General features: G+C 47.3%; 1 protein-coding gene across 9 annotated transcripts in view; it reads right to left on the minus strand.

The window, feature by feature from the left end:
• TTLL5 (tubulin tyrosine ligase like 5) overlaps positions 1-24,011 on the minus strand; it is a 286,995-nt gene that overhangs the window by 43,484 nt on the left and 219,500 nt on the right. For 8 of the 9 annotated variants that reach the window (XM_056133744.1, XM_056133741.1, XM_056133747.1 and 5 more), the window contains one exon: positions 16,917-17,131. In XM_056133744.1, coding sequence (XP_055989719.1) covers positions 16,917-17,131 — 215 coding nt within the window. Of the gene's footprint in view, positions 1-16,912; positions 17,132-24,011 lie in introns of those variants that run through there. The other variant, XM_056133748.1, reaches the window with a different exon arrangement.

Below are 24,011 nucleotides of genomic sequence, written 5' to 3' on the forward strand. Positions count from 1 at the left end.
TCTGCAGAGTCATATACTCTTGCCTCTTTCCTGAGGCCCCAGAAGGAGCCTGACCTGAGGACTGAACATATGCCCCAGAAAGAGAAGGAGCAACTGTTCTCCTACATGACCCAGCAATTCCACTTCTTGGCATCCTCACCCCCGAACAAGAGTATTAACTTGAAAACTGCTCCCCTACAGTCACTGTGGTGTTTAGTGCAATAGCCAGGATCGGAACACAGCCCAAGTGTTCCACAACAGATGACTGGATACAGAAGTTGGAATATAATCAGCCACGAGAGAAGATGAAATCTTGCTCTTTGCTGCAACCTGGATGGACCCGGAGGGCAACATGTTAATAAGCAAAGCAAGTCAGAGGGAGAAAGGCAAATACTGGATTTCCTCACTTACTTGTGGGAGGCAGGAAACATGACAAGGAAATGGAAGGTATCAAATGACGGAGAGTCCTTGGCCCCGGAAATGAGAAAGCAAAGAAGGAGAAGTAGAAGGCTGTGTGTGTGTGTGTGTGTGTGTGTGTGTGTGTGTGTGTGTGTGTTTAGGAATGAGGAGGCCGACTGGTGAGGATATACGTCCTGGACAGTTCAGTGGTTTGGAGGGAAGTCGGCCATGCATATAAAAATTGTAATCAACACTATTGAAATCATGTGACCCAAAATTTAATATGTAAATTAAAATAAAAATGAGTTTGCTAAGGAGGTGGGCGGAGGGGGGGAGAGGGAGGGTTACTGGTGGAGGGATGCTGACATTGATGGTGAGTTTAGTGATGGAACATTGAATGCCTGAAACTCTGTTATTAAAAGCTTTGGAAATCACAGTGCTTAAAGAGAAAAAAAAGAGCAGAAGATCTTTTGGGCCTTTCAGAGAAGGGGTTTAGCAGTGCAATATAGTGTCTTTAGAAGCAGAAATAATGCCTGCGTTTACCATTTTGAAAAATTTCCTCTACTTTGAGTGTCTAGTTAGAGAAAACATGAGTATCAAGGGGCGTGGCCAGGAATTCCACTGGCATCAAGACAACACTAACCAGCCCACTCCAGAACAGTACCAGCACCAGGCCAGAAGGGTTCTGATGAGCTGAAACAGAACCCCCAGGATCCATTCTGCCAGTGAGGTTTCTGATGTGCTTTCCTGTGAATCTTTGTTTCCTTTCATCTGGCCCATGGAAACTTTGCTGAGAGCGAAGAGTTTTCGTCAGATCTGTTTTGTCCATTACCGCGCACGGGGTGGGGGGTGCTGGATCTGGTGTGGCGCTGTTTCTGTTTGGGCACGCCGCGAAGTTTTCCGCCTCATTGAGGCACTAGTTTTCTATTTCAATGGTTCAGTAAAAGTTTGCCTTGGGTTCACGCCACCCCATTAGAGGGGCCCGTTCTGTCAGGGAGGGCCCCACCAAAGGGGCACACTCAAGAGTGGAGTTAGGAAGGGGAGCCTGGCCAGGGCTGTGGCAAATACTACTCTGGCATTGGTGAGGCTCCCCCAACTAGACATGCCCCAAACCTGACCATTTTGGGGCGGAGGCCAAGCAGTGTGCGGGGGGCCTGGGACCCGGCTGTGTAAGCAGTGCTCTGTGAGTGGTGGAGAGCTGCTCAGGGGGTACCGGCATCACACCCCCAGTGCAGGGTCGGGGATCCAGCATGCCAGGGGCGTGGCGCTCCAGCCCTTGGCACTTCCCCGTGACAGCCCCCTCCACCGAATCCTTCCTACAAACTACTAGCAACCACCAATCTCTCAGTCCCCCAGGAGAAGCAAAAGCTTAGGATACGCAACTTAGACTAAAGAACGGAATGCTGCATGAAACAAACGACAGGGCTTCTAATTTTGCTTAGTGGACACCTCCTCCAAGATTCACTCTCCAGTAAATCTCCTTGCGACACACCCTACGCACCCTCGGGGGTGAGTGGCCCACCCTCTTCCTTTTTCTGCGCAGTTCAGGGACTGTATATGCATTCACAAACCCAGGCCAGGGGTTGGATTCTTAGTCTGTCCCCATGAGAACATCGCACTGCTGTGGGTTCACTGCAAAGGCAGCTCAAGTCATGTGTGGTGAAATCAACTTCTACGCCACTGGCGTCTGCAGGCTCCTGCCTGAAAATACCCACCACAGCCTCCTTTCCACCACACCTGTGTGCACACTCCTTTTCCCCTCCCGAGTTCTGCACGCAATCCTTTTCTCTTTCTCTCTCTCTCTTTTTCTTTTAAATAAATCAATTAGTCTTTTCAGAGATCATGATTCATCTGTTTTTGTCTTTTTTGTTGTTGTCGTTGTATTTCATTCCTTCCATCCACAAATATTTAATCGGCCCCTACAAGGTGTCAGGCACCTTCGGAGGCCCTGCTTTCTCCTCGTTTCCTCTTTGCCAGGTGGTTTTAGGCAACTTCTGCATTTTTTACCTTTTGTTTTCAATTTTCATTGATTTGGGATGTTGTTCCTTTTAGAGCCTTTCAAATAAAGCATCAACACATTTATTTCAATCTCTCTTGTCTTTTTAACAACTGTTTGTAAAGTTACAAGTCTATTTTTGAAAGCACTCTCGGCTATACCACAGCTGTGTTTGTGTTTGTTCGGGCCACACCCAGTGTTGCTCAGGGCTTACTCCTGTCCTGACCTGTACGTGGTGATGGAGAAAGATGTGGTTCTGGGATCTGAACCAGGGTCAGCCACTTGCAAGGCAAGTACCTTAAATCCTGTACCACCCCTCCAGCACCACTATGGGGTTTTTGTTTATATGTGACACCTTAAAGTAGCCTTCAGCGAGAGACGCGACCTTTAAAAAGATGCCATTTCAGCTCAGATAGAGAAGGGAACACCAAGTAAAGTGTGGTTGGAGGACCCGCTTGGGATGGGAGATGCGTGCTGAAAGTAGACTATAGACTACAGATCGAACACAATGGCCACTTGAAACCTCTATTGCAGAGGCATGGTGGGATTGGGGGATGGGAGATGGGAGGGATACTGGGATTAGTGGTGGTGGAGAATGGGCACTGGTGGTGGGATGGGTATTCGATCATTGTATAACTGAAACCCAAGCACAAAAATTTGGAAGTCTACAACTGTACCTCATGGTGTTTCACTAATACAAATTAAAAAACAAAACAAAACACCTCTATTGCAAACCATAACACCCAAAAGGAGAGAGAGAGAACAAAAGGGAATGCCCTGCCAGAGGCGGGGTGGGGTGGGGAGGATGGGGTAAGGAGGTGGGAGGGATACTGGGATCATCAGTGGTAGAGAATGGGCACTGATGGAGGGATGGGTACTTGAGCACTGTATGACTGAAACACAAGCACAAAAATATGTAAATCTGTAACTGTACCTCATGGTGATTCACTAATTAAAAAAAAAAGATGCCATTTGAGGGACCACAGTGATAGTATAGCGGGTACTACTTGCCTTGAATGTGACCGACCCAGGTTCCATGCCTGGTATCCCATATGATCCCCCGAGCCCACTAGAAGTGATCTATGAATGGAGAGCATTTTATTTAGGAAAAATAGAGTATTTCCTTGAAAATGAAGATACACAGGAAAGCAACTCAGAAGCCTTACTAGCCTTTGATCTGTTTTCTTAACTTTGTTTTACTAACCCTTTTCTACTTTCCAAAGATGAAAGCGTAGTTCAGGTATGACAACTATGTGGCATGCATATTCCTCCGCTATCCCTGTCAGCTGTAGATAGGAAAACTCTCTTCCTCAATCATCCATCAAAGCACTCCTTACTCCTGAGCTCATGATGCTTATTTTTTGTTTGAGTTTGCTGTGCAGGGGTGGAACCCAGTGTCTCTCACACAGAGGCAAGCCCTCCGACTCTGAGTCTCATGCTTAGTCCTGCCACCCTTTTGATGGCACTACAATCAGCTGAAGCCAGTGGACCAGCACCACGCTGCTACTGGAATCTTCATTAACTTATTTTTAATCTTCCAACATTTTAACAATGAAAAAAATTAAGATTACAAGCTTACCTTTTAGTACATCTTTGACGCATTTCAAGTGTTCTGATGTGTGCAATTACTTTTTTTTTGGGGGGGGCAGGGTGGAGGGCGCCATGCCTGGCAATGCTCAGGGGTTACTCCTGGTGATTCTTGGTGGATCTTATGGAGTGTTGGGGATTGAACCCAGGTCAGCCATGTGCAAGACAAATGCTCTATCTGTTGTACTATTGTTCTGTCCCCAGCAATTACATTTTTTCGTAAATTTTCAGCTTTATGGTGGTTATACTGACATTTAAAAAATAAACCCATGAACCCCAAACAACACCACTGGAAGGCATCTGCTGTTCGCTGGTCCCTCAGCCCAAGTGATGCTCACCTCAGGCTGACAGCATGGGCCTAGTCCAGCGAAGGGAGGCAGAGCCTACACACGCGACCTGCACCACCTGCCCACAAAACACGGCTGCTCAGAGGTCAGGCGACAGATCTACTCAACAAATTACCTGATGCTCAATTATTCTTCCTGTCACTCCGTGAGGACAGACAGAGAACAAAGAGAGGAACCTCCAGTCTAATCCCTCACCATCTTCTAGGGGTTAATTTCAAAAACTCACCCTGAGCCCAGAAAGAACACCAGAAAACCAAGGGGGGAAATATGTAGAAGCCCACCATGCTCAATGAGCGAAAACATTATCACCAAAGACATAAACACCAATAAACCCTCAGCGTCTTCAGTGACATGATGACGAGGATTTTCAATGATCTCAAACAAATGGTGGCACAGGTAGTCAGCAAAGCACAAGAATGAGAGTCGAAATGAAAAAAAAAAACTTCAATTAGAAATGATATTAATGAAGAGCATGGTAGAGTCTATAAAAGTCAACAGAAGCTCTGAACAGTAGAATAACAACAGCTGAACAAAAGATCAAAGAGCTCCAGGATGAGGAGGAGGAAACAGCGAGCAAACTTCAGGAGGTAGAAAATAGTCTGAAAAGAAATGAACAGCATACTAGAGAAGTATGGATGAGTTCAAGAGGGACAATATCAAGATCACTGGAGTCCCTGAAGGCAAACGTGATAAACAACAGTTAAAGGAATCATTGAGGGAGACTCAGTAGTGAATCCTGCAAGACAGCAGCTCACCAGAGATTTCTCCAGACCCTATGCTGAGCCGGCTTAACCGGGGCACCTCAGATGGAGCATGTGCCCTCCCCGCCCACTCCAGATGAAACCCCGGTGGCCACAAGGTTTCAGAAGAAAAACCCAGGCATGTGGAAAAACCCAGGGACTGAAGACTCCAGCCACATGGCAGTGATGGGGATGGGCTGTCTCTTCCGTCTCCCCACCCCTGAGGGGTCCTGGCTGTCAACAACCACAAACTGCCATCTTGGCGCATTAACAGCCTTGATCCAGAGACTCCCAAGTGAATGTCAGAATGGATTAGCTCCCTACCGAGATGTCTCCGGGCCCCAATCATTTACAATTTTAGAATTCCAGGGCTGTGCGACCTCTCATGATCTTCATAATAAGCAGTAGAAAATAAATTATCTAGCATCTGCCTGTGGCAGGTAGGCTTGAATGGTGGTGGGAAAATTCGAAATAATGGTGTGGGAAGGTGTAATGGTGGTGGGATTGGTGTTGAAATATTGAATGTAATCAATTGATGTGAACAACCTTATGAAAATAAAATTTAAAATAAAAAAAATCATTGATAAGAATTTCCTAGAGTTGAGGGAAATTACAGACACTGAGATCCAAGAGGCCTAAGGGGTCCCTGTGAAAAACAGGTCCAATTAGGAAAACTTCAGGACACATTACTCTCAAAACGAGAAAATCCAAACATAGAGACAGAATATTGAAAGCAGCAAGATCAAAAAAGGAACTTATATCCAAAAGAAAGTCCATAAGATATACAGCTGATCTGTCAAATGAGACCACAACCCAGAAGAATATGGAAGGACATAGTATAAAAACTCAATGAGATGAACTCCTAGCCAAGAATACTCTATCCAGCTAGATTTTCTAGGAGTTTGACTTGAAGTTTTTTTTTTTTTTTAAATTCAATCACCGTGAGAACAGTTACAAAGCTTTCCAGTTTAAGTCTGGGCCATACAATGATCAAACACCCATCCCTTCACCAGTGCACATTTTTCACCACCAAAAAACCCAGTATACCCCCCTATTCAACCCCTCCCTCTGCCTGTGTGGCAGATGATTTTCACATTATTTTCTACTTTGATTACATTCAATTTTACAGAAGACCCACCATTATTATTTGGAATTTTCCCCCAACAATCAGACCTGCCGAAAAGGCATCATTAGATCATTTGTTTTCTACTGCCCATTATGAAGAGCATATGATGTCATGTGGCCGCGGGATTTTGAAATTCTGATATTTTAGTAATTAAGTCCGGAGGGATTTCTGCCCAAAGCTGCTGGGTTCTGAGATTCGTTTGTGTGCCTCTGGGATCATGGTCTTTAAGGAGCTCAATACGTAGCCGGGGGAGCATGGGTGGCAACTTGGGGTCTTGTCGGGGCGGGGGAGAAGGGCCGGTTCCACTTCCCATCCTGTGAGGCCCTGTGTGTCTCCTCACTGCTGGCTCATACCTGACTGTCCATTAGGCTCTGAAAGATGGCAGCCACCATGCTGCCAGGGGGAAGAGGTGGACAACTTGAGATTTTAAGTGAGCTTTTTCCTCTAAGTGACACCATGCAGAGCCTGCCTCTCTCTGCCTGGCTTACTTCACTCCGTGCAATGTCCTCAAAGTTCAACCATGTTATTGTACCTGGCAGGATTTCCTTCTTTCTCTGGGCTGGATAATATTCCAGAACATAGACATATCTTTATCTATTTACTCGCTGATAGATTTATCTCCATATCTTGACTACTGTAAATAATTCTGCAATGAACATATAAGTGCAGACATCTCTTCAATACCCTGTGCTCTTGCTTCTGGATATAAAACCCAGAGGGTTTCAGAAGTAGGACTGATGTACCACATGGAATATCTACTTTTCATTTCCAAGGACCCTGCACCTGTTTTCTATAGTGGTTCTACTGATTTACCAACAATGCACACGGCTTCCCTCTCTCCACATCCTCACCAACACTAACTTTTTGCATCTTCAGGCCATCTTTCAAAAGCTGGTTTAAGTTCCCATCCCCATCTTTTAAACAGGGCTTTACAGACTTAAAAAGTAAAAAGAAAACAAGAGAGCAGAAATACCCAGCAGTTATAATACTCTTTCGAACAACCATTCAAACATCCCAGCAGGCAAGTAAAAGATGGAACATGTTGTTTGGAGGGGTTGGTGAGACAGTACACAGGTAGGGCACTTGCCTAGCATACGAGTGACCTGGGTTCAATGCCTGACATCCTATCTGGTCTCCTGGGCACTTCCGGGCATGATCCTGATGGCAGAGCCAGGAATAGGTCCTGAGCAGAGTGGAGCATGGCCTGTCACCCCTATAGCCCCCACGCCCCCACAAAAAAGAAATATTTTGGGTTGTGGGGATGGCTAAAATCCTGTCCTATGCATGATGCTATATGCTTACAGCCTGCACCACACCTCTGTTCTGGATGCCTCAGGACTGAAATCCCATGATTACATACTACAGAAATCCATAATCTAGAAAATCCTATGCTTCACAAAGGACATGTCCCAGATGCAATCACAGTTCCTGGAAGTATGTGGACTGAAAGGCAGATAGGCTGAGAGAAGGCAGTTAAACCTACACGGGGCATCTCACATCCGGAACCTGCATTAGGGGCCTGGGAATAGTTTGCTGGTGGAACACCATCTGAAAGGAGAAAGGCCATGAGTTCGAGCCCAGGTATCCTATCCTATCCTATCCTAATCATCCTCATATGATTAAAACATATGAGGCCCAGGGTCATACATACAGGGCATATATTCTACTATGGAGCCATATCTCTGAGCGCTTACCTCCTATGTATGAAATCCTGGATATAATTCTGACAACCAGAGGCATGAGGAGGTGGTTACCGGTGCACCGCCACCAAGGGCGACCCCCGGTGAGCATCACGATCAAGTGCACACACACTGGAATACAGATGTGTGACCCCAGGCTCAGGACAAGAACAGCAAGATGGGCAGAGAAGAGCCTGCATTTGGACCATTAAAGCTCCAGATCACTGTGCCTCACTTTAATGGCTCATGTGTTTAAAGAGAAAGCATTGCTAAGTTAATCAATACTTATTCTGACCTATTGGCATGGTTCACAGAGCGGGGAGAAAGGGCTGCAAAGCTTAAGAAGAGAACTCCCTGGGGCTGGAGCAATAGCACAGCGGGTAGGGCGTTTGCCTTGCACACAGCTGACCTAGGTTCGATTCCCAGCAACCCATATGGTCCCCTGAGCACTGTCAGGAGTAATTCCAGAGTGCATGAACCAGGAGTAACTCCTGTGCATTGTCGGGTGTGACCCAAAAAGCAAAAAAAAAAAAAAAAAAAAAAAAAAGGAAGCGAACTCCCAGAACGACCACCAACTGGGAGCTCTTTGGCACTACTGCAGCAATATGGGAAGATGCTGTCATTGACAACATCCACAAGGAATACAATCAACTGGTTTAGCACCTCCATGATTGTGTGAGGAACACCAAGAGAGAGAAAGCCACAAAAAGACACCAGTCTTTGGAAACTCTCGAACTCATTTGCCAACATGGCTTGGCATGAGCCTCAGGCAATCACAAGGTAATTAATGTCCGAGTTTGCAAAGCTGTGCAGAGAAGCAATAAAGGAAGACCTCAAAGAGAGAAGAGCAACAGTGTTGGCCAATGCGGAAGAAGCCAGGTAAAGTATTCGCAACGCTGGCCTGTCCTTTGCCAACTAAAAGGCCAAGATGACTGCCCTCCGACGTCCTGATGGATCTATCATGTCTTCCAGAAGGGCAATGGAGAAGATTATCCATGACTTCTACTCGGATCTCTTTGAAAGCCACGTCCACCTGCCCACATACCAAATTCTGCATGATGGATATGTCGTTCCCGGCGTTTTCCCTTCCAAAATCCGACACGCCATCTCATTGGTAAAGAAGCATACAGCAACCAGTCCAGACAAGGTCAGACCCGAACACCTGAAGAATCTGCCACCAGTAACTGTCAATACATTGGCTCAGCTCTTCACATGCTACCTGTCTGAATGCAAGTTTCCGTTCCAATTGAAAACCAGCAGGACCGTTCTGTTGTACAAGAAGGGAGACATCCACGACATCGGCAACTATTGCCCGATTTGCCTGTTGTCCGTCAACTATAACTTGTTCACTCAAGTCATACTGAATAGGATTGGCAGAACACTAGATGAAGGACAATGATGTGAACAAGCTGGGTTCCAAAAAGGATTTAGCACGACTGACCATATCCTCATGGTGAACAAACTCATTGAGGTTTCTTGGGAGTTCAAGAAGCCGCTCTGTCTAACATTCATCAATTTAAAGAAGGCCTTTGATTCTGTTGAGACTGAAGTGGTCATCGAATCCCTAACCAAACAGGACGTTCAAACTCAGTACATCAGGATCCTCTGCAAGCTGTATTACGGATTCACTACCAGGATCTCACCATTCTACAAGGAAGTGATCAATGACATAAAGAGAGGGGTTTGGCAGGGTAATACCATTTCACTGAAACACTTCAGTGCCACCCTTGAGAACGTCATGTGACGACTGGAATGGGAAGGAATGGAAGTGAAGATAGACAGTCGGCAACTACACTGTTTCCGCTTCGCTGATGATTTTGTTCTAATAACACCAAACATTAGCCAAGCAGCACAAATGCTGGTCAAGTGTGGAAAGGTCAGACTGCAGCTGAATCTCATGAAGACAATGTTCATGAGAAACGAACTAGTTTCTAATGTTCCATTTGCTCTCAACAGAACAAACATCTCTGAATACAGCAGTTACGCGTACCTGGGTTGAGAACTCAACATGACAAATGACTTGGCACCAGAACTGCGCAGGAAGAAGAGAGAGACGTGGAACGTCTTCAAGAGCATCAAAGAAGTTAAGAGGACGAAGAACCTCCGGCTCTGGGCACATCTTTTCAACTCCACCATTCTTCCTGCACTAACATATGCCTCAGAGACCTGGGCCCTATGAAAACAGGATGAGAACGCTATTCAGATCTCCCAAAGAGGAATCGAAAGAGCTATGCTTGGAGTATCATGCTTCACTCAAGTGAGAGAAGGAATCCCGAGTTCCGACCTCCATTGACGATGGAGGATCAGGCTGCCTCGTTTGCCAAAGCACAGAAAATCAGATGGGCCAGACACATAATGCATTTCGGAGACGACTGCTATACTAGAGCCATTACCGACTGGATTCCACGGGACGTTAAAAGAACACCTGGTCGCCCACCTACGAGATGGTTGGACTTCTTTGTCAAGATCCTGAACGAATGGTTTGATGCTCTTCGTGTTCCTGGAGCGAGCAGACGCCATTGGGCTACACTAGCGTGCGACAGGTATGGATGGAGACATTACTGGTGCCCACTTGAGCAAATCAATGAGCAACGGGATGACAAGTGATACGAGTGATTGACATACATCAGGTTATAACACAATAACCGAAAGCTATTATCCCAACATGTCAGTGATTTTTGTTTCTTTGCTTTTGGGTCACACCTGGCAGTGCTCAGGACTTACTCCTGGCTCTGTGCTCAGAGATCACTCCTGATCTCTCTGGTGGGGCTGAGGGGACCATATGTGGTGCTGGAAACAGAACCCGTGAACAAGGCAAGTACCCTACCCATTGTACTGTATCTTTGGGCACCAGGATTTTTATTATGTAAAAATTATCTTTTCTTTATTTTTATTTTGCAAGTTGGACTCAAATGCCAGGTCTCATACACACAGGGCATATATTCTATTATAAAGCCACATCACAGAGTATTTACTTTCTATGTGTGAAATCCTGAATACAATCCTGATAACCAACTTTTTCTATTGAACCAAGTTAATGATAGGTCATTTTTGGAGGTTTTTCTTTTTTTTTTAAATTGGGGGTGTGGGTTGGGGACACACCCAGCAGTACTCAGAGGCTACTCCTAGCTCTGTGCTCAGGGATCATGTCTGGTGATACTCAGGGTACCAGATGCAGTGGCAGAGATTGAACTGGGGTCAGGTAAGGAAAGTGTCTGACTCTCTGTACTCTGGCCCTTTCATTTTGTGATATGATCTAGAGATATTTGGCATCAACTGGCCCATTAATATACTGTAGGGAGCCAAAAAAAAAAAAACCCTTAAGATTACTCAAGGAGCTTGGTATAAGAAATCTTATCCACAGAGAACACAAAGAAAACCCTATCGTAGCCCTGAGTCACTATTTCTATTGCAACCCTCAATTCTCTGCGGCCAGATATTCTTGGTTTTTGCCTACGGCAGACGTTTTCATATATCATTTTACCATCCTGGCCCCGGGGCAGGAGAGATAGTAGAGTGGGCCGGGTTCCTTGGCATACGTCTGAGCTAGGTTCAAGTGCCAGCATTGCATATGGTCCCTTTAGCTGTGCCAGGGATGATCCCTGAGCACAGAGTAGGCCCTGAACACGGCCAGTGTGTGGCTTCAAAAAACAAACCTGGAAAAAGAACAAATCCCCATTCCCCACCCCCACCTCCCCTGGTAACCCCGCCCCCCCCTTAGGTATTTTCCTGCCCTGATCTCTGAGCGCCTTCCATCCTACCATTGTCACTGAGTCACACTGACTGGGGCTTGGTGCTGCCACGTGCCTGCCTCTACCGCCCCCAGGCGCAGCAGCACTGTCCTGGGTGCTGACAGGGTCAGCAGTCGCCGACCACCTCCATGGCCTAGAACAACCTAGAACCTGCCCAAGGAAAGGTGAGCCCAGCCCTTTCCAGAAAAGCATTTTATTAAGTCTGGAGCTATCTAACAGGTTTCTTTCTCCAGCGGAGTTCTATGGCTCTGCCCCCTGCCCTTCTAAACGCATTTCGAGACTGTGACTCTTGTCCCTGCAAACCTGAACCTCAGGGTCCTTACTTCCGCTCTCCTGGAGAGTGCAGTTTGGAGAAAAGAGTCATTTACCAGAAAGGAGAGCTCCTATGCACGGAGCGTCTCTGAGGCTGTCCTCCTCCGGAGCGCAGCTGAGCGGTTCAGAGAAATACCACAAATAGTTGTGAGAGGGGGATCAGCAGCGGGCCCTAAATTATGAAGTGTTGCAAATGTTAGAAAGGAAAATCAAGGCAGGCTACTGGCGCTGTGGGAAAGGTAAAAACAATTCTAAATCATTCTCTTCATAAAATTGATAGATGAGATTTCACTGAAGGAAATACATGAATTTGAGAACTATTGCAAAGAACTGCTCAGGGCAAGAAGTGGGAGGGAAGTGGCTGTAAAGCATCAGGATTAAAAAGGAAAAGTGCCCATAAAAAAAAAGAAAAGAAAAGCTTTCAATAGACTAGACAGAGAACGAATTATTTTGGCTAATTATTCCGTGGGGACAGTGGTTTTTGCTTTATAGATGGGAAACTGGAGCCGTTAGAGGAAAAGTGACTTGAATCTGAGCATAATGCAGTAGGCCGCCACTACTCTGATGTTCAGCAATGCTTGCACCCAATCCAAACAACATTCCATCTTTCATGACTTACTATTCTCCAAGCTCAATCCCTCAAGGACAAGGAAATGGCTTCTATAGTTCTCCAAGGCCAACTTCTGCGCCAGGGGAGGTCTGTGGCTCAGCCCCCCAAACAGAGGCATGACATGGGCCAAAGCTCATTACAGATTCCCACTTGCTGTGTCTCCTGAGGTGACGATAGCGTTCCTCAGCATGACTAAGTCTCCCTGGTCATAACTGAGGGTTCCCGAACTGTCTGACCCGACTCAGGAGGAAAGACACATTTAGCGCCCAGCAAGTGAAGCAATGCATCTGAAGGGTGAGAGTGAAAAAATGAAAATGCCCTGACATGCCATCTGATCATCAACCAGAAGACCTGGTGTTAACTTAGCACATGCTCCATGGCAGGCAGTGAATCTGTGCTTGACCTGTATTAAGTCACTTCCTTTCCTTGGTAACCCAACAATACACCATTTCTCCCCATTTTAATAGGAAAACAGAATGGGAAAGAATATTTGCCCAATACTCATCCGACAAGGGGTTGATATCAAGGATATACAAAGTACTGGTTGAACTCCACAAGAAGAAAACATCCAACCCCATCAAAAAATGGGGCGACAAAATGAACAGAAACTTTCTCAAAGAAGAAATCTAAATGGCAAAAAGGCACATGAGAATATGCTCTACATCACTAATCATCAGAGAGATGCAGATCAAAACAACAATGAGATGCCATCTCACACCAGAGACTGGCCCACATCCAAAAGAACAAAAGCAACCAGTGTTGGCGCGGATGTGGCGAGAAAAGGACCCTCCTTTACTGCTGGTGGGAATGTCAACTGGTTCAGCCCTTTTGGAATATTGTATGGATGATTCTCAAAAAATTAGAAATTGAGCTCCCAATTGACCCAGCAATACCACTCCTGGGAATATATCCCTGAGAGGCAAAAAAGTACAGTCGAAGTGACATCTGCACTTGTTCGTTCATTGCAGCACTGTTTACAATAACCAGAATCTGGAAAAAACCTGAGTGCCCGAGAACAGATGACTGGTTAAAGAAACTCTGGTACATCTACACAATGGAGTACTATGTAGCTGTTAGAAAAGATGAAGTCATGAAATTTACATACAAGTGGTACTACATGGAAAGTATCATGCTAAGCGAAATGAGTCAGAAAGAGAGGGATAGACATAGAAAGACTGCATTCATCTGGGGAACATAAAGTAACAAAATAGGAGACTTATATCCAAGAATAGCTGAGATAAGTACCAGGAGGTTTAATCCATGGCTTAGAGGCCAGCTGCACATGCTAGGGGAAAAGGCAGCTCAGATAGAGAAGGGAGCACCAAATAAAGGGTGTTGGGAGGATTCACAGGATGGGAGATACATGCTGAAAGTAGACTATAGACCGAACATGACTGCCACTCAATACCTCTATTGCAAACTACAACACCCTAAAGGAAAGAGTGAGCAAAAGGGAATGCCCTGCTACAGAGGCGGGGTGGGTTGGGGTATAGGGGGTGGGAGTGAGTGGGAGGGCTACTGGGATCATTGGTGGTGGAGAATGGGCACTGGTGGAAGGTTGGGTACTTGATCATTGTATAACTGAAACCCAAGCACAAAAATTGGTAAGTCTACAACTGTACCTTATGGTGTTTCACAAATAAAAATTAAAAAAAAAAAAGAAATAGGAAAACAGCATCACATGAGTGCTTGGCAACTTGCGAGGCTGGCGAGGAATAAAAACCAATTACCCAATCCTTATCAACCAATTCCCAGGATCCCGGTGTCTGTAACCATGAAGAGTTTGATCTGGAGTCACATGCCAAGAATAGCTTTAAAGTATAGCATATTCTTTTTGTTGTTATTGTTTGGGGGCCATACATGGAGATGCTCAGGGGTTATTCTTGGGTTACTCTGTGCTCAGGAATCATTCCTGGCAGGCTCGGGGGACCATATGGGATGCAGGGATTGAACTTGGATCGGCTGTGTGCAAGGCAAGCACCTAACTCGCTGTACCATGGCTCTGGCCACTCTAGTGCAGTATATTCTTGGTGTATCATGGCAACATAAGTTGTTAACGACTCAGCTGTTAACAGTTGGGAAAATTTGGTACAGTTATTTTTATACCATCTTCAACGTTTCCCCCCCCACCCGTAAATCTGAAATTAATTAAAAAAAAAATAAAAGTTTATCTGGAAACTTCAGAGAACAAACCAGTTGTACAGCCAGTTCAGATCAAAACAATGCTATTCTTTTTCCTCAGAGTCAGGGGAATATTAGAAACAGTGAGGCCTGCTCACAACCCCCCGGCTTCACAAGTCAATGTTCCCTCTACAGAGATGCTGTTCACGCGTCCGCTGGTGCAAGCTTAGTTAGCTTCACAGATTTGTGCTAGGGTTTTAAAGGCAAACTGGAAACTATTTCCTGGAACAGCGCCTCACAGCATGCCTTTTGATACTTGGATTATGTTTCTTAAATTCTGAAGAAATCTTGTTTTTTTCCCCCCTTCTGTGCATTTTTGGTGCTGAGCTGTTTCCGGTTTTCCCACACTCCTGCCTGTCAGAGCACAGAAACCACAAAAATGAAGCCAAGCAAAGTCCGTCCACTGAGCTGCAACTCCACCTAGGAGGCTGGAAGCGTGCGCCCGGGGCAGGGAGTGGCGTCTCCTCTGCCGGGCCCCACCATCTGTGTGGGGAGCCTCGGAGCTTCCACTAACCAGCATGAACCACAGGGGCCGCTGGCGGGGACCGCAGGGGACTGGGAACGATGGCAGCACCCACACATGGGGACACAGAAGCGCATCCACGTCCACACTTGCCTCCCCGACTTCCTGACAGTGACCCGGAGTGAGAGGCCACTGCTGACGTACTAAGGGCAGGCAGAGGGTCCCGCGTGTGAGGCCTCACCCCGAGCTCTTTCCAGATGTGAGCATGGCTACAATGTAGTGCCTAGGTCCAATTATCACTCCCATTTCACAAAAGAGGAAACTGAGGCCAAGTGATGATGTCAGCAGCCGTAGTCTGATTTACAGAGGCTTCCCCCAAACAGTGCTCTCTGCTCTTTCTGGAGAGGAAATGAGCTCCCAGGCCTTTCTATTGTGTTTCTGGCCTCTGACCCCGAGTTGCAGCCCCCACCCCCTCCAACAGCAGAGAATTCCAGCAAGCTGTTCAGCCACTTGACTATCATGGAAACAGAATTTAAACGGTCAGAGGGACTAATTTCACCCCGCAGCCAGAATTTGACTTGCCATCCAAGAAGAAAATAAGCCAGTGCTTTTGCTGCCTTAAGACTTTCTTAGGGCTTAGATTTTTTTTTTTTGTGTGAAGGGCAGAATGAATGAGGAGCCTTAAACAGAGCAGGGGAAATGCACAAACCTCCTCTAGATGTCAGGCTATTGGGTGATACTCGGAGGATCTTCCAGACTATTTGTGGTTTGTTCTTGGGCCACAGCTGATGATACTCAGGGGTTACTCCTAGCTTTGCACTCAGGGATCACTCCTGGTGGTACTCAGGGGACCATACAGAGTTCCGGGGATTGAACTTGGGTTGGCCGCACGCAAGGCAAGGGTGTTAACCCTCTTTACTATCTCTAGCCCTGAAGATTATCATTTTTAAGTGGGAAATGGTCAATACCCTTCACTGTTCCCGTTTCTGGTTCACCAGCTGAAACACGGCTGGAGGTGGCAAGGAGGCCCCATCCCCGCATGCCTGACGCAAGGCATGGAGAAGTGTTTCTGAGGCAAGACAGGTCAACTCTGAAAGGTCTCGAGAGACACTGGTATGATCCAGAGTCCACTAACCCAAGACATAGGAGCCCACCTCCCCACCACAGCCCCAGGCATGCCACTTGCCACTCAGGGGCCTGAAAGAGAGCAGATGGGCAGAGGGCAGGGTCCTGCCTTTTACAGGAGACCGGACCTGCGTGGTCCTGTAGAACAACCAAGAGCAGACCCATCTGGGAGGACATGGTTCAGGGCTCTAGGCCCCATGCTCTGGGGCACTGTCAAATGGGCACTCTTTCTATTTTTATTTATTTTCTGGGAAAGGAAGGGACACACACATACCCGGTGATGTTCAGGGGTTACTCCTGGCTCTGAGCTCAGGAATTCCTCCTGGCCGTGCTTGGGGACTGTATGGGATGCTGGGAATCACACCTGGGTGGACTGTGGCTTCTGCAAGGCCGGCGCTCCACCCTCTGTCCTATTATTCCGAGGGGCTTTTGCAAGAGGCTCCAAGAATGAGTTAGCCCCTCTCCTCTGAATGCAGGGGGGCCCAGCGGAGCAGAGGCGGAGCTGCCTGGGCCCCGCTCCCCAACCCTCCATGCGCTCCTGTTCGCGGCAGGTGGATCCGGCCAAGTTGCCTGGAAGAAAACTCAGAAAAACAGCAAGAAGAAGAGGAATACACACTTACTTGGATGTCCTCTGGGACGCTGCCTTTTTGAGGGCTTGTTTGTGACTGGGCGGGGGCTTGGGGATGAGGGAGGAAGAACTTGGCGGTGGCACCATTTTTTGTGGCAGGGTGGTGGGTTTCTGGCCACTGGAGGTGGCACTTGAAATTCTGCAGCCTGCACCTGTGTTAACTGTCCATAAGCTGGAGTTAGACAGCGTCTGGCTGCCGAAGATTGCCTAGAGGGGAGGGACAAAAGGAGAAAGGTCAGTGGGCAGGCCCTCCCGGCCTGCCGGCATTTGCGCGGGTGCCCTGGAGTCCCGGCGGTGAGCAAGAGGCAAAGGGAATCTATTCACGTGGTTCTTGGGGGAAACCTTCTCTTACAGGGCCACTGGGGGTCTGCCAGTGATGGGAGATCTCTCAGGGGTGGAAGTCAGTGCTGTCTTGGTGAAAGAATACGTGACAGGCCTGTGGGGATTGTCAAAGGGCGGCAGCACCAGCTGAGTTTGATCCCTTGGCAGTGCATGGTCCCTACACACACATGTACACACACATACACACTCACACATATGCAAGTGCATGTACACACACATGCACACTCACACATACACATATATGCATGCATGCATGCATGCCTGCACATACACACACGTACACACACACACACACACACACACATACACACACACACACAAAGCTCTGGGTGTGGAAGGTATGGTCCCAGAGGACTCTGGGAAATGCTGGGCCTGGGGACCTACTGCCAGGCAGTACGACTGGGCAGAGAACCATCAGGAGTGGGCCCCAGGCCTCCTGAATGCTGCTTGGGAGGCCCAGGATAAACAAGATGGGGCAACACTCTCAAAGAAAAGAAAGGAAAAGAAGGTTCCTCGGCTAGTCCCCAGGGCACTTGGCTACGCGTGGGTTCACCCATGTGAGTCCCCAAAGCTTTGGGTTCCTCTCAGTCTTCATTTCCTTCAGTTGTAAAGTCAACACAAAGGAAACAAAACATCTTCCACTAGGGAGTCATACAAGAGGACTGAAGAGGACACGACTCCAGTCTCTGAGGGGGAGAGAGGGCCCCCACAGAGACCAGGGCCCCACCTGACATGGCCCACACAACTCTAGCACTGGAAATGCCCTGGAAGGGAGACGAGTTCAAGCCACGCCTGCAACGAAGGAGTAAGGACTGCCCGGTGAAGAGCTGGTCACCAGCTCAGGCCTGCAATGAAAGGGCAAGGACTCGTCCTGTGAAGAGCCGGTCACTAGCTTGGCCTGAGACCAAAACCCTTTGATGGAGCTGCTGGCCCTTACAAGAGTCTATGTTAACTGATTTCAGAAAGTTTCTTTGACAAATCTGGGGTGAAAATTTGGTGTCAGTTGGGCTCTGCATTATGAAAGTATCCAATACGAAGTCATATTTAGAGACAGCTACTATGACTAAGAAAATCACAGGACTCTTTTTGTTAAAAAGATTTCCAGCCACTGATTTCGCAGTGTACAGATTGAATGTAAAGGAAGCTGTGGGGGGACTGTTCTTTCCTCGGGGCAGGCCTTGAGAAACTCTCACCTGCTTGACAGAGGCATTATTTTTGTACTTTAGGAAATGTATTTTTAAAAAAGATATACAAAACAAACTGATGAATCACTGTAAAATATTAACAAAAATTAAGCCGTGGGAGGTCCTATTTTGGGGAAATATGTCCAAAGGTCCTGGGCAGGACAGATAGGAACAGGGTGGGCAGAATCTGTCTCTTTCGAGGAGGTCAACAGAGCAAGTGCAGCTGGGGATGTGGCTTGGGTCTGTGGGAGAGCACATGCCTTGAACGTGAAGGACCCGGGTTCAATTCCCAGTACTGCAAGACCCACAAAACAACAGCATCACTTCAAAGGCTGACCACCTGAGCAGTTTCTAACGGAATGATCTGAGATACTCATCCCCACATGCCAGCCCCGAGGCAATGGACCCTACCGGGCCCCATCTGTGACTCAAAGAAGGGGAACCAAGGAAGGTCAGAGGCCATGAACAGACAGAAACATGGTTCTGTGGAGTGTGTGCACAGGGGCCTGCAGGCCGGGAGCCCCAAATGTGCTCAGTGAGTCTTTTGGACAAGCACAGAGGAAGTGGGGCTGGCTCAAAGACCCCTTGCTCCTGCCGCCATCCTCCCCCATCCGAGGGCGTCCACGCCTCAGCGGGGAGGGAAGGAGGCAGCACAGTGGGGCACACTCGGCTTCTTTCCCCCACTGCACCCCCATAAGTGGGCTCAATGGTGAGGAGGGTATGAGATGTGGGGAAGAGAGTGGCAGGTGAATGTGGGCTGAAGCATTCTTTAGACTGCAGAAATATATTCACTGGGTAAGGAGGAAAGCAGGATAAACTCCTGCTAGTAAAAGAGTTCTGGAAACAGACTCTTTGTCATGGAGCGAGGGAACAGTCATCAGGAAGAACAAATGTTCACTAAAGGCTGCAGGGTGACAGCGGAAACACGGAGTCACATGTATGGAGAGGTCACTCCTTTCTTGCTTGATTTTTGGGTCATACCCAGAGACACTCGGAAACTACTCTTTGATCCTGTGCTCAGGGGACAAGCTGCTACTGTGGATCAAACCTCGGCCTCCCACATGCAACACGCGTACTCAAACTATTGACTTGTCTCTCTTCTTTTAAAAAAAGAAAAAGAGTGTTCCAGGGCCAGGGTTATAGGTCAGTGGAGGAGCACTTTTTTCACACATGTGAGGCTGTGGGTTTGATCCCCTGCACCAAGAAATAACATACAATCTTTCAAGGACATCCAAGCAAAAAATAAAAGGATGGGGAAAAATCCACAAGATCGCAACAATGAGACAAACAACCCAAACAAGGTTAGTCACTGCACAGAATATTGAGAAAGGATATACACAAGCCTGATGGCTTCCAAGGAGGAAAGCTCTTTAGCTGAGAGTCATGGCTGAAGGGAAATGAACCCTTTATTGAATGAAATTTGTATCTTTTTGAACTCTGAACCATATATGTGTGTGTGTGTGTGTGTATTTCTCTATTAAAAAAAACAGCAAAAGGATGTTGAGTTCTAATAACAGGTAAGCAGGTGAGGCTGGAGTAAAAGGACAGCAGAGGGCATTTGCCTTGCATGTGGCTGACCCAGGTTTAATCCCTGGCATCCCATATGGACCCCTGAGCACACGAGGAGTCTATACTGAGTGCAGAGCCAGGAAAAACCCCTGAGCACGGCCAGATGTGGCCCAAAAGTCAAAAGTCAAAAAAAAAAAATTAAGCAGGTAAATCTTAGTTAGCAATCTGATAAAACGTGAAGTCTAAAGTCAAAAATATCCAGGGAGCTCTAGTTTTAAGCAGTTGGCCGTGGGGGTTGGGGGGTGGGGGGTGGGAGGGAGGAAGTTAACAGTTCAGCACTCACAGCGCCAAAGCCACGTTAAGCCACAGTGAAAGGCAGAGACCCAGGCACGGTGGGCTGGGCTCAAATGCCGCTCTGGCGCTTACGAAGTAGGTGACCTTTTCAAGCTTTAAGCTCCTGGAGCTTGAGCTGCCTCAAAAGCAATTATAATTCCTTTACCGGATTTCTGGGGATTAAATGAAGATCCCATAAGTAAATCTAGCCGAGGTAGTCAATAAAGACTCTTGAAATAAATCAAAATGCCAGGCACATGGCAGACACTCCACAAATAACCCTTCCTTCCCAAACCTCTGCAGACTACTGCAGAACTAGAGGTGGGAGGACGCAAGGCTGCCCATCTGTAAGGGCTGTGAATAGCAGGCGGTCACACATTTTTTCTATAGACTTTTCTGGTCGTAAGGAGATGCTATGAAAATGAACACAGTGCTTCAAATAATTCTTTTTTTTTTCCTTTAGTGAAAATATGTTAAAGATCTCCAGATCATACTAACTCAATTCTTTCTTGCAAAAATCATCTTTCCCAAACACCTATAAGATTTTATTTGTATGTGTCTTATCAGATTCAGCACATTCTGCCTTCTGTTGCAGCCCCTTACGTAGGCGTTTCTTCCCTCACCTGGACAGGACACACCTGAAATGGCTGGATCGACGCCTGATTGTTCTCTGTGTCAGAGACAGCGCTGGTGTGGTGCCTTGTGTGCAGAAGGGGATTAACAAGCACTCAGGGCAGGGGCGATGGTTCCAAGGATTCATCTTCTGCTTAGTTTTGGACCACAACCAGTTGTGCTCAGGTCTGACTACTGACTCTGTGCTCAAGAAGCTTGGGGGGAACCCTATGTGGTGCCAGGGATTGTACCCGGATCAGCCATCGGGAAGGCAAGCGCCCTACCTGCCGTATTCTCTCTTGAGTCCCAGACAAACTAATCATCTTTTAATTTAATTTAAATTTATTTTAATGAAGACCAAATCCCTCCCTAGACAAGGACATAGGCAGTTTCTGCTTCCATGGAGAAGCAATCTTGGGAAGGGATCGTTCTCCGGACTCTAAATAGTGCCCCGTGTGGTATTTTTGTTCAAATCATATTCAGCCACAAAATATAACCCTTAAGGTAGATTCTAAATAAAAACAACATTACCTAAAACAGCAAAAGCAAATTGGGAGCGCTAATTGTTTCAGGAGACTCAATACTTTCACTTTTCCCTTTCCCCTAAAAAATTACCCTGATTTTGGGCTGGCATGATAGCATAGTGGTAGGGCATTTGCCTTGCATGCAGCTGGCCCAGCTGAGCCGGGTTCGATTCCTCTGTCCCTCTTGGAGAGCCCGGCAAGCTACTGAGAGTATCTCGCCCGCACGGCAAAGCCTGGCAAGCTACCCGTGACGTATTCAATATGCCAAACATAGTAACAGCAAGTCTCACGATGGAGACGTTACTGGGGCCACTCGAGCGAATCGATGAACAATGGGGAGTACAGTGCTACAGATTTTGTGTAGAAAATATATACTTTGCTAAAACACTTCATTTCCCAATCTCTCCAGTATCCAGAGATAACAAGGTCCTGAGACAAACGGAGGCAGTGCATCTTACATTTCCGATGGAGGATGGGGAAGGAATCTCTAACTTATTGAAGTCTGTGGAAGAAGGGGGCCAATTCCATCATAGGCAGCTGAATGGAGGCTTAATTGAGCTGAGACAGAATTCTCAGTATACCAATGAGTCAAGCTAATTCAAACCTCAATACTACATAAATGCACCATGGGGCATTCTCAAAAAGACAGATCTTTCCAAATACAGCAGGGTTGGGGGAATCACTTAATTTATTTGGTGATCAAACTCTAACAATAGCAAATAGCTACAATGAAGTGATTATGATACTACATCATCCAAAATGAGTAACTGAGACAAATCCTCAGGTGTTTTGCCAAAGCCAGGGTAATAAGTGCAATGACAGTAAAACAACTGAACCTGATAAGCAGGGAGGCAGGCAGGCAGGCAGGCAGGAAGGCAGGCAGGCAGGCAGGCAGGCAGGCAGACAGACAGACAGACAGACAGACAGACCACACACACACACACACACACACACACACACACACACACACACACACGTCAATATCAAAAGCAGACAAACACGTAAAGGGACGTGACTGGAGACCAGTGGCTGAAATCTGCCTCTCCAGGCCTCTCACAGCCTATACTGGCTCTGGTCCTACCGCCCTACCAATGACAGATCATGCAAACTGCTTTGCCCTGATTTTTGTTCTCAAATGGACAGAAAGGTTCTATAAAGTTCTCTGCATTTGGAAGCTACAGCAGGTTTGTAGATATGTCAGCACTCACAGCCCAGAAGAGTGGGGAGCACATTCGTGACTCAGGATCCCGGGAAGGCGAGAGCTGTGTGAGCACTGGCCTCTGCCCCACACCCGGTCCCTACAGAAGGACTCTGGCTTCCTGCTGGCTGTGGGAAACAGCCACGCTGTGAGCAAGGAGACTCGGACAAAACCACACTGAGGGTTGGCTGGGCCCCAGGCAAAAGACTGGAAAGGCCCGCCCTGTCCCACAACAGAAGGGCACTCGTGGGTGGGAAAGAGGAATTTCTGATGGACAGAACACAGACGGCAACTTGGAGGGTTCTGAGGAAGCAAACTCTGGGCTCTTTATTAGAAAGATAATACTGTTCAGAGATTAAATTCTGGGAGTTTTTTTTGTTTTTCCCTTTTTTTATATTCCTCCCAGAAAAATACTCCTTTTATTCTTTACTCAGGCTTCTTGGGAGTGATGAATCAAAGTGGTGTGGCTCTCTGTAGTGATAAAACTCTAAATTCTTTTTTGGAAAGTGAAGGGAGATAGAGGAGGAAACGGCAGATCTTATTCCAGGGGCTCTACCAACCCTGTGCAAATGTTTTCTGGTTTTGGAAGGACAAACGTTTCTTGGCATTATTCTCCCCGGGGAGATTCTGCCCTTGCTTAGATGAAGTCCCCATTACCTGGTACGCCAAGCCACATCTAGTTTGCTTTTCCCTGGCAGCTCCAATACTGAGAAGGTGGGCGTGAAGGAGGAGTTGCTCATCTGAACACAACCTGGCCGAGAGCAGATCTACTCACAGAAAACACTACGACTTGACACAGACGGTGTCTTGGGGGCACTGGAAAGAGCTCCTGGGGCCAGGGTAGGGGGAGGCTGGCAAGTTCTGTTTTGGCGAAAGAGGGCTTCCAAAAGCCTTCTGTCTCGCACTGGACAGGGTTACTGGCTGTCTTCCATTCATAAGGTTTATCAACAGGGAGAGAACTAAAGGCGGAGCAAGAGACCCAGACTACCACTTCTGGTGGTACTCCAAGGTGCCGGGCAGTGCTCTGCCCCCGGCAAGATGGATGGAACTCCAGAAGAGCCATGACTCTGACAGACTGATGGCACAAATGCCTGAGACCAGACATGGAGCTGCCAATGACACTGGAAGTCCTGCTTACTCACCTGCTGGGTTTGGGGTTTATTTTGTATTGCAGGGGGAGGGGGAGGATGTGGGAGGCAGGGGTGGTGTCACCTGGTGATGCCCAGGATTTATTCCTGGCTCGGTGTGAAGAGATTGCTCCTGGTGGTGTTTGGGGATCATAACAGATGCCAGGAATTGAACCAGGGTCAACCACATGCAAGGCAAGCGCCCTGCCCACTGTGCTATCTCTCATATTCTCCAACTGTCCTCTATAAAGATGTAAC

The sequence above is a fragment of the Sorex fumeus genome, unplaced genomic scaffold, assembly GCF_029834395.1.
Source record: "Sorex fumeus unplaced genomic scaffold, SorFum_2.1 ptg000098l, whole genome shotgun sequence".
NCBI classification, from domain to species: domain Eukaryota; kingdom Metazoa; phylum Chordata; class Mammalia; order Eulipotyphla; family Soricidae; genus Sorex; species Sorex fumeus.